Source organism: Hemibagrus wyckioides, linkage group LG13 (assembly GCF_019097595.1).
Source record: "Hemibagrus wyckioides isolate EC202008001 linkage group LG13, SWU_Hwy_1.0, whole genome shotgun sequence".
Lineage (NCBI taxonomy): Eukaryota > Metazoa > Chordata > Actinopteri > Siluriformes > Bagridae > Hemibagrus > Hemibagrus wyckioides.
In genome coordinates this window covers 26,577,882-26,596,540 of record NC_080722.1, presented here as the reverse complement: position 1 = coordinate 26,596,540, position 18,659 = coordinate 26,577,882, and the positions used below count along the sequence as shown (strand labels likewise).

The 18,659-nt window shown below is 41.0% G+C and overlaps 2 protein-coding genes across 2 annotated transcripts; one reads left to right on the top strand and one right to left on the bottom strand.

Moving 5' to 3' along the window:
* The first annotated feature begins 3,988 nt into the window (after positions 1-3,988).
* egr2b (early growth response 2b) lies at positions 3,989-6,433 on the top strand. Its single transcript, XM_058405498.1, has 2 exons — positions 3,989-4,352; positions 4,653-6,433. The coding sequence occupies exons 1-2, from the start codon at positions 4,181-4,183 to the stop codon at positions 5,738-5,740; spliced, it is 1,260 nt and encodes a 419-aa protein (XP_058261481.1). The 5' UTR covers positions 3,989-4,180; the 3' UTR covers positions 5,741-6,433.
* Positions 6,434-7,812: 1,379 nt separating this feature from the next.
* On the bottom strand, positions 7,813-11,437 carry adoa (2-aminoethanethiol (cysteamine) dioxygenase a). The gene has a single exon (XM_058407123.1). It carries the CDS (start codon positions 11,141-11,143, stop codon positions 10,388-10,390), a length of 756 nt encoding a protein of 251 aa, XP_058263106.1. The 5' UTR covers positions 11,144-11,437; the 3' UTR covers positions 7,813-10,387.
* Positions 11,438-18,659: the final 7,222 nt, after the last annotated feature.

Genomic DNA, 18,659 nt, shown 5'->3' with positions numbered 1-18,659 from the left:
ATTGAGAATCATGAACTGTTTATCAGCGATGGCTGTTGATGATGACAGCAACACCCCTACAAAAATAACCATTGCTTGTATGGGTGGTGACAAAAATACATGTGACTGAGCAATATTTTGGCTGAAATAAAGCTCTGAGGTTTCCTGTCTTCTAAACATATTCAGGCTTCCACTGATGGGTTAGATAACCGTACTCGCAAAAGTGAAAACAACGCTACAGGAACATGCACATGATGAGCTTCAGTGCACTCTAAAATTTCCTTCCACATGAACCATGTTTAGATAATGTCCACAAAACAATACTTCAGAAACTTGCAGTGAACTTATTTCAACCCATTCTGAAAAGATATCATAAATCCAGAATTTTTTATCAAAGAAAATATTAAAGTCGGTCAGATGCAGCACACCACAGGCTTCTTTGAACTAACTTCACAATTCTGACTTTATTTCCCTTTACGTTTCTGCTCAGGCAAAGTTGAACATAAATTTAACCGTCCCATTTCATCGTCCCAGTTCCATTCCTTTAATGTTGCTTAAAAGTGAGCATGAAAGTGAAATCTGCCACTGACTAAGCACAGAAGTGACATTCATGCGATTAGAGCTGAGGTCATACACATCAAACTTCTCAGAGCATGACTGATCCAGGGTCAGCGTTTGTCTTTTAGATCTTAAAGACCAGGATTGTGTGATGAGTGGAGAGCTGAGCCTTCATCAGAGTGGAGACCTATAGAGATGTGTGGTGCTGGACTTTGTATAAATGTGTACTTGTATTTGCACAATTTTATTTTTATTAATAGACATAAAACAATTAAAAACATTCCGCTAGAACTTTTGCCTCCATTCCCCCCCTTTTTTTGTCACTTCAGATTTCAGAAAACATTTTATGTCGATTTCGGCACAGTGATGTTATGAGCAAAGGAAAATAAAATGTCAAGAGTTGTAATACTACTATTATGCAAAACTTCCCGTAGTTCATTTTTGTCTGCCTGGAAAATGTCACCTATTACCTAGTCAGTAATTCAGGTTAATACCTCTATATTTGAGTGGCTGCAGCATGTACATGAAAAATTAATGATTACACATTGTGAACAGAACCAGAAACTCCAGGTGTTTAACTAGTTTCTCAGGGCTTGTATAAATATATACACCAAAATATAGAAAATATACATAGTATGTCTAAAAATATATTCACGTTAAAGAAGAAAACCTCAAACAAAGTCATATAGGTCATGCATTAAATCTCAGCTATGAGCACAATTCCCCAGACTTTCTCGTCCAAATTGTTCTTGCTAAGCATGTGGTTATCTGCCCCACATCTAACCTGCGCCTACATCCTCGTGCCTTGAGTTGCAAGGAGTCAGCATCTCCTACCTGAATCCAAACCTGAACCATTATAAGAAAAACCACAAGCCAGAGTGCAAAAGGGCAAGATCAACCACAACACATGGTGTGCCATAACTTTCTGGAGGTGCGAGTGACTGGGCAGAGCGCAAATGGAGTACACTGCCCCCTAGTGAGGAATGTCAGGGGTATGCATTATTTGTGCAGTGTTCTGATCTCTCTGGACTTAATCCAGACATTAGACATTTACTTGTGTTTTCTTTAGAGGAAAATATTGTTCCATGATCTTACACTGGTGAATTTAAAGCTACAGTGTGTGTGTCTGTCTCTGTGTGTGTGTGTGTGTTTCTTATTTTTTATTATTATTAAATCTTATTTTCTTTTTTTGTTCGTGGGTTTATCGTTTTATATGATTTTTCTCTGACTCTGAAATACCTGTTGACTCTGAAATCAGCCTTTATCGTCACTATGAAGTTCGTGTCTGTGATAAGGCTCTCTCCCAAAGTAAAAACCTTTCCTTGTGTCATCATGTGAATCCCTAGACAAGTGCATGTAAAGATTTACTCTAAAAAAAAAGTAATCATGCATCATAAATTATTTTAAATGTGTGTTATATCTAGGGTTTCCTGATGAGGAATAAATATTAAAGGACGACAAAGAAAAATACAGCATCTGTTTTTCCAAGAGTGTAATATCGCATAAGATCAATTCGAGCTTACTGTTTATGTCTGATTATAGGTTGTTGATTAACGCTAAGAATAAGATTCAGTATATTTATATGAAAGCGCCTATAACAACAGAAAATGTGGGGGTTTTTCTGTATTTGTTTAGTTTTTTTAGTATTATTTATTCCCGGGTCCAACCCCAAATGGTCCTATCGACATTTGGTGCATTTTGCCTGTAGTTGATCTTCTTCTGTTGAAGTGGATGAAATTTCAGTTCCAGTCGCAGTTAGACGAGCATGATGCGCTGCGCGTGGCCGCGGAATGCGGGCTGGCATTCGGGCAATTTATCCCCGTTTTTATTATCAGGATGATCTGTTTATAAACTAACATTCAGTATAGCACATTTTACAGTCTACTAAATATAATATTCACACCACATTTAATTAAACTCCTGTATAAAAAAACAGCCGTGCGTAAAATACGGCTAAACTCTCTGCATTTAAGTGGTTAATATTAATCACCTATATAACCCGGTCTTACATTAACAGTGCACGTGCAAACTGGAGAAGTATCTATAGAACTGTATATAGTGCATTATAGGCCTGTAGTATGCATTGTGACTGTACATGGTGAACTGGTTCCTTTATTCGTTTATATGTGTCATGTTTTCTGTGCTGGTCTTGTCATGGGCTACAATTCCTCCCCCGTGGCCTTCCTCCTCCAGATAAGTTTCTAAACCCACGGGGGAAATTTCACCCAAAACATAGTGTCTTAGTGTCGAGTCGCATCTTCTAAACCTTACAACAACGGAACATTTCACTTTAGCCTATAATTAGACCCATGGTCAATTTGGGGCTACTTTGGAAAATTGTGGTCTGTGTAGTTTTGGAAAAAAAAAACGTGAGACGCAATCAAAGAAAAACAAAGTTCATTGTTGATCAGTGTTGCTGACCCAGAACCCCCACAGACCGTATTTATTTGGACATCTTTTAAATCTGTTTTGAGTTTCTGTAGCAAACCACTAGAGGGCAATCAGCTAGAAGTACTAAAAGTATAATAATAATAATAATAATAATAATAATAATAATAATAATAATAATTATTATTATTATTATTATTATTATTATTATTATTATTATTATTATTATATTAATTATATTATTATATATTAATAATTATATTATATTATTATTCAACTTGGAAGAAAATGAATAATGTGCCTTTAATAAATGATGAATAATGTGATGCATATATAGCAACACATGGCGTAACATAAGATCAATAAAGCCTAATGTTCCAGCTGAACACTAAATATAGACTTGAGTTACTAAAAACGCGTTTCCCTCTTTCCAACAACACACCACTGGCTATTCAAATAGATCTAACACACTTTCCGACAGTAAGACACCAAAGCTAGAAATTCCGTGATTGTGCGTCTCATTTGTTTGTGGTTTTCAGATCGGCTCCTTTTTGCTCGGCAGGACTCGTCAGTTTCCGATGCTCATGTTCCGGAATAAGTCCCATATATGTACGCAGGGGCGTTGTTTCGTTCACCGGATAAAAAACCATGTATGGGGTTGAAGATAAACCGGAATTCCTGATTCAGAGTGATAGCTGCACCCGAATCTGTCGATTTCATTTAGGAAACTACATATTTATCACTTTTATTCTATGAGCGAGTAGGTTTTTTTGCGCATCAGAAAATGTCTCAGTTAAAACCATTTTGTTTGCATGCCAACTTTTCTTCTTTAAACCCGGAATAAGTACTCACTCTATCAATTTTCCTACCGCTGGCCCATCGCTGTAAGCAAAAGGGAGAGAAGTCTCCATTGACAACTATCGTTTGGTGTCGTCACCAGGCCTCAGAGCCAATCATACCACGCGACTTCGCTGTTCTTTTGCCGTCCGGTCCTTATATGGTCAGTGACGTAACGGCACATTGAACGGCTCCCCATAAATACACACTTAGTACCAATAAGATGCGCCGTGAGGGTCTGTCATTCAACAAAACACACACTCCTGATGAGAGGGCTCGCTTTCGGGATCATATCTGAGTGAGCGCTAAACACTCCCTAGGTTAAGTGACAGCCCTGCTGATGTGAGTTTAGTGTCAGAGGTGAAAAAGCAGAGGGTCATCCGCACGCAAACACAAACACTTCTCTCGCGACCGAACGATGACCGCTAAAACTTTGGAGAAAAGCCCTGTCACTCTCGGCGGCTTCGTGCACCCTCTGTCCGAGGGTATCTACTCACTGGACGAGACCACACCGCTGCCAGCCTCGGTGGCAATTTTTCCAAACAGTGATCTAGGTGGACATTACGACCAGATAAATGGAATTTCAGCAGGTAAGCGGAGCTTCGGGTGCGCGCACCCTCCTACCTGTTTTCGCTGTCACGTGGTGCTAGAGAGGATTTAAAAACACAAGTTTTATGAACAAGTTCCATATGTTAAACGAGGTATTTGGTGTAATGTTGACGTGATGTGTAAGTTGCTCATGGCTTTCACTTGAACTGCATCGCAACTCCGTTCTGCTCGTGCGTAATATGCAAGTTGTGATTAACTCCCTAGCGCGCACGAATTCCTCGTGTGTGCATAAAAAATCTATACTCTTACTAACAGTATTATAAATTTCCTCTTTCTTGCAGATGGCTTGGTTAGCGGGGATATGAGCGCGGAGAAGCGCGCCGTCGACCTGCCCTACCCCAGCAGCTTCGCGCAGCCGGCTGGTCCTCGCAGTCAAACGTTTACCTACATGGGCAAGTTCTCTATCGACTCCCAGTATCCGGGCAACTGGAACCCAGAGGGCGTGATCAACATCGTGAGCGCGGGCATCCTGGGCATGACCCAGGCCTCATCAGCGTCCTCTTCACCGTCCTCCTCTTCCTCGGTGTCTCCGGCTCACTTCTCCAGCACGCTCAGCTGCACGGTGGCTCAGGGCCAGACGGACATGGAGCAGCAGCACATCTATTCCCCTCCTCCGCCCTATTCGGGCTGCGCGGAGGTCTACCAGGATCCGTCCGCTTTTCTCTCCACTTCCACATGCCCCATCTCATCGTACCCACCGCCGGCCTACTCCTCCCCTAAACCGAGTGCTGATGCCGGCCTCTTCCCTATTATCCCGGACTACACCGGCTTTTTCCAGCCCCCGTGCCAGCGGGACGTGCAGTCCATCCCCGAGCGCAAACCTTTTGCTTGCCCTCTCGAGCCTTTCCGTGTGCCGCCGCCCCTTACGCCGCTCAACACAATTAGGAATTTCACGTTGGCTGCCCCGGTGGCCGAGGGAGCGCGTTTACCCGCCGCGTACAGCCCGCAGAACCTGCCACTAAGGCCCATCCTGCGCCCGCGGAAATACCCGAACAGGCCCAGCAAAACGCCCGTGCACGAGCGCCCGTATCCATGCCCGGCTGAGGGCTGCGACCGGCGATTCTCGCGCTCTGACGAGCTCACCAGACACATCCGCATCCACACGGGCCACAAGCCATTCCAGTGTCGCATCTGCATGCGGAACTTCAGCCGCAGCGACCATCTGACCACACACATTCGCACGCACACCGGAGAGAAGCCGTTCGCCTGCGACTACTGCGGCCGCAAATTCGCGCGCAGTGACGAACGAAAGAGGCACACCAAGATCCACCTGAGGCAGAAGGACAGGAAAGCCACGGCGTCCTCATCGTCCTCTTCCTCCTCAGTTCCAACCGGTGGCTCAAACTCTACGTCCGGAATCAGCCAATGAGGCTCGGCGGCGCGCAACCGAGACTAGGAAACGGTCGCGATGGTAACCGAGCACGCGCTGCCAAATCCTCAGCACCGAACAGTGTTTACTTTGCAGGTGCACATGGACCGGGGTAACAGTTCAGGTGTTCAACAATTAAAAAGCAAAAAACAAGGGAAATGACCTGAAACCACTTTGGATGAGGGACACTAGCAGTGCGCGTCCTCGTATGGCACATTTTTTCATGACTTTCTCAGTCACATGTTGACTGACCAAACGCACTTTCTTTGTATATTTAGGTTAAATAATTTAATGGAATAACCTTAAACAGCATGTGGGAGTGTACGTATTCTACTGACAGTGTGAGATGTCCGTGTTGGCCAGATGAGAGAGAGTGCAATAAGTTGGAACTGTTAATCTAATGTGTGAGATGAATCTAACTCTCTCTCTCTCTCTTTTTTTTCCCTGTTTATTGTGCCTTCGTCCGTTCTTTTATTGTACATAACTGCATATGTGCGGAGGCAATTAAACAGTGTACAGTGGATTCTTTAATTTTTTTTTTTTGAAAAAAATCTCTATTTTTGTACCATTTTTCGTTTGGTGTTGAATTGTTTCATTGTGGCTAAAAAAGTAAATGTACATAATAGATCTCATTGTTTTGTGAACGTCAAATATAATTGGAATGAAATAACTAACGCAGGTTAGTAACTTTCTGTCATCATTAAAAAACAATCAATAAAACACAAAAGTCTGAAATGTTTGTTGCAGACTAAAAGTCATTTTCATCTTCATATTAAAGTTCATATTGTATAGAGGTAGGAAAGTCTGATGTCTACCTGAATAGGAAATTCCCAATTTCACACCAGTCAGGTCTGACTCACTGTCTCACAAGGACACACACCCACCCACACACACACACACACACACACACACACACACTGCATAATCTTTGTAATGCAGCAAACTAATACCATGCCTACACCTAAATCTAACCTTACTCGTAACCACAGAAACCAAAAGGATGTCTTTTTGCTCTTTATGTTTATTTATTTATTTTTTATTTACAAAAGCAGTATTAACTTTGTGGGAACCAGCTAAATGTCTTCACAAAGTCAAAAGTGAGAGATATTCCTACCCTTGTGGGACATTTGGTTAACATCAGGATATAAAATATAGCAACACACACACACAAGATTTGTGTTCAGTCACTTCTGAGGATTTTACTCTAACAGACTGCAACAGCACCAGTCAGATTTCCAGGCAGCTTCGGGACCAAGGTATTGTCCTGTAATCTTAAGCCAAAGTGTATTTATTATATATTAATTAGATTGTTTATGTGTACAAATTCTGAAAACATCCCAGTCCGGACTCCATCTGTCCTTTCACTTTTGACCATCTTATGAAGTTAGGCAGATGTATAGGATTCACAAAATGAGAGAGAAAGAGAAGCAACTTTTCTCTATATAAATAAACATGACTTTATAAGTCTGTGGATTTAATTTGCTCATGAGAAGTGGAAAGAGGGATTGTTGTGACCTGTCTGTGGTTAAAAAAAAAATCACACCTGCAGAGGTGGGGACGGTCCCTGGCTTACAAAACTAAACTGTATTGTTGATGGCATCCAAATATGAAAGGCTGAGTGTGGTGAGCAATCAAGGTAAATACATCACCGAGAGAACAAAAAGTTGTCTGGAAGTGACTATGATAATGATATCTTAAAATAATGTATGGATATTCATCTAAACTTAATGCAATGTAAAGATGCTCAAGCTGAATAAAACCTAATCTACTGCATATAGAAAAAATGACTGCAAGCTAATCACGCTGATCTGCATCTCTGTAAACCGAGTATGCTTCCAGCTTTTAAAGTAGGACAGCCGTAAAACAAGAAAAAAATCACATTCGGCATGTCGTTCTAACAGAATGTCCTTGTTCTGCTCGAGCTATGGACTGGAGCCAGCACTCAGAAGAACCTCGGCGTAATCTTCAGACTGACAATTACGCACAATTACTGTCCAAAGAGCCCGAAATCAGATTAGTGCACCCCAAGATGGTCGGAACAGTAGCACACTTAAACTTAGCACAAGAAAGCCTCAAAGAACAGAAGAAGTTTTATTCAGTTCACAGAAACGGATGTACAAACTCAGAACAGGATAGAAATGCATCTGAAGGTATGTGCTATATATCATGTCCCTTTTACAAAAAAAAGTCATATATTAAAATTTATGGCTTAAAAAAAACCAGTCTGGATTTATTTATTAATGAAAAGAATTGATGATAAACTCAAACTGGACAAATTCCAAGGCAGGTATACGTAAATACAGATTATTAAAGGAAGCCTAGGCATGACAAGCATTCAGAAGAGAAAGTAAAAATGATTTCAAAACAGAGACAGTAGAAAATCAGGATGGATCACAGACAAGCAGTCAGCTTCAGCGATAAGAACTTTACAGAGTTTACTACAGATTTCCTCCTCCTCCTCAATATTTACGCCATAACTAACTGGCTTCCTTTTTTTTTTTTAAATACTATGCATGTAGTCAACAATAATCACGCCACCCATGACATCTCAAAGACAATTCATAATGACAAAGTACGGAGAAGTCAGTTTACACTGACTTCACAGTTTACACAAGCTACAATTATGCAACAAACGTTCACGAAAAGCCATAGCGGGCATGACAAATGCAAATCTCATTTACATACTGCAGTCACCGCAAGTGTTGCTTCAACTAAACAGAATGAAATCCTGGCATAATGGAGGATTTCCCCTTTCTGACTGTAATTAGGCTAAACTTAGTGAATGATCCATTGGTTTCTCTTCATGTGAGATACTGAATATTCAACACCAGATAAAAGTGCAGTGTCTTACAAACATTTAATTGTGTTTTAAAGTCAGAATATAAACCATCATCAAGAATACACATAACTGATTGTACAGACATAAATAAATACAGTACAGTAAATAACAGAAGCTACAGACGTTATGCAGTGTGCACGTAGACGAGCGTATGTTTTTAAGGCAAGACTACATTCAATATCTGATAAAGGCCACAGATTTCTTTCTTTTTAAAAAAAAAAAGAAAAAAAAAGTTAAAATGACAATATTATATAGAAACGGTTACAAATCACGAAGGTGTAATAAACGGTCAATGAGATTATTTGATATATTTAATCAGGAATATATAGTAGGGAACAAAATGTTCTTAGAAACACAGTAAATCCTGGACCCAAGGTTTCCCCAGTATGACACAACTCCGGATTTTTTCCTCTTCTAATACACCAGACTCAAATATTCATCTTACTAACACATTCAAACCGGCGTTAGAGCATTAGGAATAAAATGAAATGAGCATCACATGAAAGCAGGACTGAAAAACACTGGGCTTAGAAATACACCTCCATACTAGAATACTTTCAGAAATAAAGATTTCTGCTCCCTGAAATTTATACCTTCAAAAATATTTAAAGATACATAACTGAACCATCATAACCATTTTTAGTCTAGTAGCTGATTAAAGGTACGTGTTCCCAGGTGAAAGATACAGAATAAACAAAGACCCTTGATGAGATCACAGCAATAACGAGGAAAACTACAGTTCGGTTCATTTATTTCTGAAATTGAAGCCGCACAGAACGTCTGCCAAGACTCTGACCTTTCCTATACTAATACAGAAGGTTAAATGTGTGACTGATCAGATGAGTCTTTCTGTTCCACAAACATAAACATCTTTGGACAAAACACCTTTCTGACCATGCATTAGTCAATAGGATCCGATTCAAGTAGTATAAGAAGGTTAAGGATGGGGCACAGGTGAAGATTAGTGTGTGTTTATACCTTAAGAAAAAGTCATATGTCAATAAAAGAAATCGCCTGGTCACTCATTTGAATTTCTACGAATTAATAAATGCTGTTTTAATTCTGCCATAAATGTTAAAAAGTGCATTGTGATTGTAATCTGTATTCGCTTATATCTATAATCGCTGAAGGATACGTCCTCTGAGAATTACCGTATCAGAATGAAAGAATTTCTTCCAGAAAATATTGACTTTTGGTCTGTAGTTTAAAACATTGACCAAGTACACAGTTCATAAAAAAGAGAGATTTAAACAGATGACCAAGTCTGTAAACAACAATGGGAATGTTCCACTGTCACAGTTAGAGCTGAATCAATACGTTATGTCACATTTTCACGTGTATTAAATTGTTTAAGGCTGTAAATAGTGTTCACTCGGTTGTGTTGATTGTGACTGTGAAGCCATAGCAACATTAAATACCAGGATAAGGGATTATATGTGTGTGTGTGTGTGTGTGTGTGTGGTGCTTATTAAATATATTTGTACCATTTCCTGTCACTCAGGTGTTAAGCTCAAGGTGACATGTTTCATATCTTTCTCTTACAGATTTAAAAATAATTTAACTGAAACATAATTCCTTTTTAAATTTTAAAGCATGCATCTGTTTTAGTAAAAGTACTAAAAGGCGAGCATGCCACGCCAGTGAGAAGGAAAAGTACACTACTCTTTTTTGTGAATATTGTGGATCAAGGATCATTAGTGTTGGCACTATATCTATCCCAGTGACAATTTGATTCACTTTGAGCCATCTCTAACTTTGGTAAACTCATCCCAGACAGTAAATACGCCCAACAGCGCAAGAAGGCTTTCCTACACGGCCACTTTAGGGCCAGGGTAAGGCTCGCCCCCGCACCAGAACTCCTCCGGTTGAGGGATCTCTAAAAGACAGGCGGTCTCTTCGCCCTTTTTATCGTCCCCGTTCTTGCTGGCCGTGCGTAACACTCGGTAATAGTGACAGTCCCTGCCGTCTTCCGGGTCGTACGGCGGTGCCAGGATGTCCAGGAAGGCGGCGGGTCCGTCGAGCGCGTCGATCTGGTGCAGGTTGTCCGTGTGAGGGGTCAGAACGCACGGTGCGCTCTGCTGGATGAACTCACCGCTGGAGCGCAGCGCGGCCAGGCACACCGCGTCCTTCCGCACTGTCTCACTCCCAGCCCCGGACACGGTACCGGGGTACAGATCTGGGTCAGGAGGCCCGTCTAGCTTGTCGAAGCAGCGGATCCGGACCTTGCCGTAGAGCACTTTGAGCATGCCGTTCATTCCCGGGTGGTCATGCAGAGGGATGGAGACGCCACTCCGCAGCGCGAACACGCCCATGCTGAACGTCCGAGTTTCGCAGATGTGCATGTAGGTGACCGGAGCTCTGTGGCGCGCCCGCGTCCCCGAACCTGAGCCCTTCTTCCTCGTGGGCGCGATGTTGAGGTCTGCGGCCCTGATTTCGCTCAGCAGCGCGCTGAGCTCCGCCAAGTTCGCCAAAAAGTCTTTGCCGTCGTCGCAGTTTTTAAACGTAACCTGCGCCTGGTTTGCGATTTTTTGGATGAGTGACGGCTTGCTGTTGTTCCGTGGCATTTTTTTCGCTTTGCGACACACAAAAAAACCGAGAATCTTTCTTTCTTTCTTTTTAACGCCCCAAACCAAAACAGCTGGCTAGCCAAAAATTAGCGTCCAGATGTTGCCTGATGCAAATCCACGACATTCTCAACTTTCGCAGCAAACATTGGCGGTTACAAAGTTCCCTTGGCTTTTTAAAAAAGAATGCGTGATTGTTTTTGTTTTTATTTATGGTTTAAGATCTGCACACCAGTTCCTTCCCCATCTCTGTTCATGTCTATCAGTGGGCTATTACACGTCCGCTCCTACTGCGCATGCGTCAAAACGTGAAGCACAATGTGACTTGTAGTTTACTCACAATTAAACACTGCAGCTGAAAATCAGCCCTGTCCGAAAACCTACACCTGTCTGAAAATCTAGACGAAAGTAAATGTTGTTAAAAGGATGGCTTCGCAGAAAGTAAAAGAAAAAGGCCTAGGACCGTTTATTTAAGCATGATTATAAATTCACACCACTGAAGTACTACACTACCCAGAATCCCTCTCTCCCAGCCCCAGTCTCTGGTGAGTAGGGGCAGTCTTGGGAGGACCGCTGGGCCATTCAACCCTGTCCCTTCCTCCTTCACCACCCTAGACCATAACATCTTTTTTTTCTCCTCTACTTGACATAATTTACACATTGACGCAATTTCCGTGAGGAAAATCTGCCTCAATAGATAAAATACAACTGAGATCATAAAAAAGGCATTTAAAGTGAAACCTTGTGTTTAGCAATGAGGCTCATATTCTATTTTATTATATATTATATATTATAAAGCATTAAACAATAATTCAGAGGCATAACAGATACAGTCTGGACCAAGCTCTGAAGAACACAGCCATGTTTAAGATGCAGGACACCCCGATTATCATCTTATTAATCTTATCACTCAAATCACATGAAACAATCATTTTAAAGAGAGAGAGAGAGAGAGAGAGATGCAGGAAGTGTGGCCGGACAGAGCACGGCTCTCTGAGTTGGTGAAGAGCACCTTTGCATGGTGCCACAAAAGACCACCCTCTTGAGAAATAATGAGGCCTGCTCATATACTCCACACCCAAGCACTTCTAAATGCCACTTCCAGCAGGGTGATTCAATTACCCCTCTCTCTGCAGCTAGGATATGGAAATCAGCTAGGGTTGACACGTATGGGGAGATCTGTGAGGTAAAAGCATACGGTCTGTGGGTGAGACCATGATAAAAAGGAATGTTTCTCCAGGCCTAGCTTCTCTAATACACCAATCTCTAGCCCCAAATAAAAAAAGGGTAAGGTGAATTCGATTCAAATATATGTATATAGCGCTTTTAGCAGTAAACATTGTCACAAAGCAGCTTTACAGACATCTGGATGTTGATTTATATGAAGTAAAAGATTAAAGGCACACTGTAAGTAAGAGTCCAGGGATACGCACCGGGTAGCCTTCATGATTACAGCAGAACAATTACAGTTTCATTTTTAAGTTTGTTTTTAAATAGTTTAGAGCTCTCTTAAGCTCTTCACACAAATTTCCTAGATCAGCAAATCAGCAATCTTTTCGGTCTGTTGTGCAGTCACAGATCAATCTCCAGGGTGAGGTGAGAGTCTCAAAGGCAATAAAGGCAAAAGCTACCTTTATTTTATTTGGTACAGCTCAGCATTAAATGCTCCTCTTCCATATTCGCCTATCAATCTCAGATTAATCTCAGCATTTGCTAGTGTTTAATTTATCTACAAGGCGACGTGTAGGTGTTTTACCAGTGTGTCAATTATTGTTCTCATATTATGTAAGGAATGAAGCACAACGGGGCATAGTTTTATAGGAGAATAATAAAAAAACGAGGTGGTGTGTTGCAGAAAGAAGTGGAGTTACTGTTACAACCTCAGAGGGAATTATTTTCCAATAACTACAAAACTCTGTCAACAATTTGCTAATATTACATATTTTTCTTTTTTTTTATTAACTAAAGAATGACATCATCAATTTTTATCCATTTATAGTTGCAATTAAGGTTTTGGAATGTTCGTGAAATGAAAGCAGTCATCTCCTCCCTCTTCTCACCAAACACTGTGTTTTCCTCGTTTTTCAAGCTAACAAGAGAAACATTGCGCTTGTTACAGTTAGTCATCCGAACAACTCCACTGTGTCAGGAAACCTACAGCTTTGACTGAAGCACGCAAAGTGCTGATAATGTCTGAAGATGTTCAATAAACATCTGCTTACAGAAAACCTCCCATATTTGGAAATGTTTTTGTGGTGCATCCAACATACTGTGAACCGTGAACATGTCTGTGACTTACACCCTGTGATAGAAAAATAATCAACACCCGCTGACCAATCAGAACTGAGCATTTAGAACAGAGCTCTGATATAAATCATTACACTGCCTTACATGACCGCGTTTGTGTTTTAGTTACACTCGTCTGTTTTTACACAACATATTTATTTCTATTTTTCCACGATTATGTCATGATAGATACATGACTTATCGTGACATGCTTTTTTTTAAATCGGTTTTAAAAACCGTGACTTACTATAATATTGCTGAGGACGAGTGTCCGACAAGGACCTCAGTTTGGTTACTCCTAAGCTCTGGACTCAGTATAACATTATTTCACCATGTAGCTGTACGTTATGTTTACAGAATTTCTCTTACAGTCCCCTCCATTGTTATCGGAGACATCTGAGACCAGCATGTGTCCACTGGTTGACAATAAACACGCTTTTCCAGGCTAGATAATCACTCTCCACAACTAACGTCCAGGCCAGATAAAGGCAACATTATTCTCTGATGTTTAAAATGTGCATGACTTACATAGCGCAGGAGTCAGATAGACTGGAGTTCATATTTCTCAGAAAATTCCAGCTAAGGAGCCTGAATAAGTGAAGTGATTCTTCCCCTCTAAGCAATCTCCATAGAGGACAATAAGACCAAGAGTTGACGCATCTCACAATAAACGTTCTTTTTGTAGAGCTGTTCTGATAAGATTCTTAGTTTATTCATACTATTCTCCATGCTGAAACTATTTCCCCCTTAAACAAATGACTCCACTAGGGTCCTTTCATCAGACCGAAGGAAAATGTTAACAAGTAACAAGGATTATAAAAATGTATGAGATGGATTTATGCCGAAGAAAACATCTGCATTGCTAAAAGGAAAAGTCCAATGAAAATGTTTTTCCTTTACCTAAATGGATGCTGTGTTGTTTCTATATGATTTGAGTACATTGTGAACAAGTAACTCTTACAAATGCTATACATATGTACGATTTACGTCAGCGGTTCATCTGTTTTTTTTAAATGACATCATAGATAATGTTTCACAGAACAAAGTTCAAAATAAATTTGCAAATAATAACATATGGACATTGCCGTGTTAGGACATTAACATAGGATGATGAGAGATCCATTTGATTTAAATCTAGTTTAATACAGAAAAATAACCAACATCTGGATTTAACCCTCATTTCTGGTCAGTACTTCATGCCTCATACTGACCAGGGCTAACATGATTTTCTATTTTCTGTAGTTAATCTGTTTAGGTAATTAACCCTTTCTACCAGTACACTGGGGTTCCATTTCACCAGCACAATGGAAATCAACTGATCAGACCTTTTCATTCAGTAGAACTGAATGAACTGAATGATTTTCTCTCTGTGAGTCTGATATAAAGTCAGTGTGTTGTCTTTCAGTGTGAGATGTGTGTGTTGTCCCTCTGTTACACAGATTTTTAGTGGATGAAGATAACACATTCACATTTGAGCTGCTTATGAACAAACACTCGGGTCATCTCAGAGAGCAGGAATGGGTTTGATATCAACATTTACTTTGCAGATAGAGACATTCATGTAAAAGAAAGTGTGTATTAATTTAATTCCAGGTAAAAGCTCACACTGACCCAGTATCATGTTCATTAATGTATCTGAGCCTGGCTCATACCCTGGGTTTCCAGTTTATTACTGACTTCATCAGTATTGTTAATAAACTATGATTTACTTGTTTACTTAATCAGAAATCCAGATAAATAAATAAATAAATAAACAAACAAACAAACCATTCAAGTAACTAGTTAATTTTCAGGGAAACAAGCCTGTTTTTTGTTGTCACACAATTAAAAAAATGTGTTTTTGATGTTTGTTCTGATTTGTACTGAATTAACTTTAGTTTAAACAAATAAAATCCATCTAGGGCAATAAAATTACAGCTGCTCTCTCTGAAAATTTCCCTACTTCCTTATAACAATATTAAGGAAATCTGTTCACTTCCTTCAAAGGTCACTGGGGTTTAATGTTGAAAACAGACCCAGAGAGTGTCTCAGCCTCTAAAGAGAGTTTGTTCCCCAGTGGATTAGACATCAGAAATTTCTGCAGCATGTTAGTAGAATGCTGCTGAATTTCATGATGGCTCTCAGTCAGTTGATTTAGAATATATACTGTTAAAAATAACCTTTTATCATAGAAACATAGAAATAAAAGGCAAATCCATTGGGTGTGTTTTGTGCAGTATGATCACATTTACATCAGTCAACTGGACAAGGTTTAAATTGTACTCTTATTGTTGACACGTAGACATGTGGATGTATGTGTGTGCATATATAATATGTTGTGTGTGTGTGTGTGTGTATGTTGCTGTTTCTTGGTACTAAGAATCCATGATCTATTTTCCTGAGCGGATCTCAATCTCCAGCACATGTGAGTCCAACGTAAGCAGAGAACTGAAATGTTTAGGGTTATATGATTTGCTCAGTCCAACATCAGCTCTTTGGGATTTAAACTAGCGATGTTTCAGGTTAAACAGGACGGGGGAACACTGATTGGTTGGTGTACTGAAAAACACTAATAAGAACAAGATTTTACTCTCTTGCTTGAGCTGCTACAAACCGAAGCAGAACCCTATCAGATCCTTGATATGTTTATGGAGGGCAAAACTGTAAAAGGGTTCAAGCTTAAAGCAACAGGTGCTGACAACAACAACAGTAACCTGCTATCTATCACCCAATGAGGATCTTCCAACCTTTTGTGCTTGGTCTCTGAACTGGAACAGACCTTACACAGACCTGAATTAGAAAGAATGAGGGCTGATGTTCTGCCAGCTCAGGAAGGTGTAATGGAGGTTTTTCTTATCACTTAGTGGGCTACAGAGTTGACAGTAGCACTGTGAGAGGGATGAGTCTTGGTGAATATCATGGCTCCTGTATCAATATGGAGCAGTCATTTTTGGATGAAGACAGACATGTTATGGAATCAACCTGCAGAGCAGAACCATGGCGACTATTAATGCTGGGCCATGGCTGAGAGATACAACCTCCCCCAAAAGTACTGAGAGAACGTGAGGTCAAGCTTTTTGTTTGTAGTGAACATGGGTTTGAGCTAAATCTATTAATAATCCCTCAGAATTAGCCATTTTGTAAACAATCTTCATAAGCAGGATTCTGTGAAGCGTCTGTACCTGGCTGCTGTTACTGAGGCTGTTGTGTGGATGTGGAGGCTTGACTGGATGTAAGGAGTGTTGGATGTGGCCTGAGCTGCAGTGTCACTTACAATGTCCATCCCCGTCAGGCCTAAGGAGGTCCCCATTGCTATGCTAATTTCCCCCTTGTCAGCGGAAGCTGCCCCTGTCAAGGTGGACCGACGTTGCAGGGAGGGGCTAGTGGGCAGGAAGGAGCCATCTCACCACTACAGGGGGCTTTCAAGCTTTGTGAGGAAAATGATGTATGAGACAGCGTCTCCTTTAGATTCCAAGGAGAACACGACAGAGAGGGCCGATGCGAGAGAAAACACTGTCCCCATAATGGAGACTGATGGCCTTGTCCTGTCTCCCGGTTATTGTCAGGGATCAAGATGGAAATGGGCCCGTCGTATGAAGGACCTCATCCACTGGCGGCTGCCGTCTGCTGGGCACGCTGCCCTGACCGGTGGCCTTCCATCCAGAGCTACTGTAAGTGACAGCTCAGAGGGCCACCGGTGGGCCCTTGATGCCTCCCGTGCCACTCAGAAGCATTCCTGGCATTTTCCCCTGCATTGCTTTCACATCCCAGGTTTGGAAGTCTTGCGACAGGATGTATAGCGCACAGTGACAGCTACAGCTGCCCACGAGGGGCTTTCACTTCCTTCAACTGATGAGGCAGAACATGTCAGACTCTTTGCATACATGTACGTGTGTGTGTGTGTGTGTGTGTGTGTGTGTGGGCCTTTGTGATAATAAGTGCCTTCATGTGAGACTGAACGTGAGCAGCTGTCGAAGAATAATAGATGTTTACCAGACACCAGATATGAACTTGGAACAGTGTAACATCCTATGCTTCGTGACTCTAATCAAACAGTCCGCCAAGGGAAAGAGAGAGAAAAATACAATAATGGCAGCACAAATGCATGAATAAGAAATGTATGAAAAGCGTCGAGTTGATGAATCATTTCCTGTCATCATATCAGAGCAGGCAATGTTCCTATTCCACCGATTTTTTTGTCACCGGAGGTGTGTGTGAATTAATATTGAGTGCAGTAAATGTTTTCTAATGGTCCATGAGAAGATGGCCAGTGTCCATTACCTCTCTCTAACAGCTTCCTCTACTTTTACACTTCCTTATTGTACTACTACTGGAGCAATAATGAGAAAAACAACCAAAAATGGAGAAATCGGTTGTGCAATGCCACATCCATCCCTTCATCACTATCTATCCAGCCACCCACTTTTGGCTTCAGATGAAACTGACTAGTTCTCTTACTCATTGTTTATAATTCTGTATTGTCCCAGAAACATCCGACAATCTGTCCAGCATTTCAGCGGGCAAATCCTGTGACCGGGGTTGAGGGTTTTTTGTATGACTGAAGCCCAATAGGAAATTAACATAATATTCCTCCACAAATCACTGTAATTACCGCTATACATGTGAAACCGAATTATGGTAAATAATTGACGTATGTAAACGTTAACGCAATAATGTCAGGATGAAATCTGAGGTATGGAGCAATTCCCTAAATGCTGAATTGATGAGGCTGCTTTAAGCTCTGACACTTTTATTGACTTGGCATAAGTCCATGATTTTTTTCCTTGTTCCCTTTTCATATTAACTGTAGCAGCACTTTACTTCCCTGATAGACTCAAATCAGACATATCAGTTTCACTTTTGTTTGTGGCACACAGAATCTTTTTTCACTTCTTCTAGCAATTCACAGGAAGTGTCCTATCACAGAAAAGGGGGATCGAGGTTAAAGCGTTGAAATGAGCTGCGTGCAAACAATATCACCGATCAAAGAGACGATTCTCAAGAGCTTCTCACCGGGGCGAGATCACAAACGCGTGGGTATGAAAAAAAAAGAGAAGAAGGTAGAGAGAGGAATGAAGAAGAGGATATATATACCAACCAATACAAACATGGATTTTGGTGCATCTCTCAGTGGCCCAAAGAGGTAATGCGGGGGCAGAGAATCAAGTAAAGAGCAGAAGGGCACGTAGCAGTCAGGGGGAATCCACAGGCCTCTAAACAAGGATCTGAAACCCGCCAGGCAGAACTCTCA

Bases quoted from the DNA above. Each gene is read 5' to 3' on its own strand.
- egr2b (XM_058405498.1), top strand. From the start codon at position 4,181: ATGACCGCTAAAACTTTGGAGAAAAGCCCTGTCACTCTCGGCGGCTTC. The intron at 4,353-4,652 runs GTAAGCGGAGCT...TCTTTCTTGCAG, and splicing joins GATAAATGGAATTTCAGCAG to ATGGCTTGGTTAGCGGGGAT.
- adoa (XM_058407123.1), bottom strand. From the start codon at position 11,143: ATGCCACGGAACAACAGCAAGCCGTCACTCATCCAAAAAATCGCAAAC.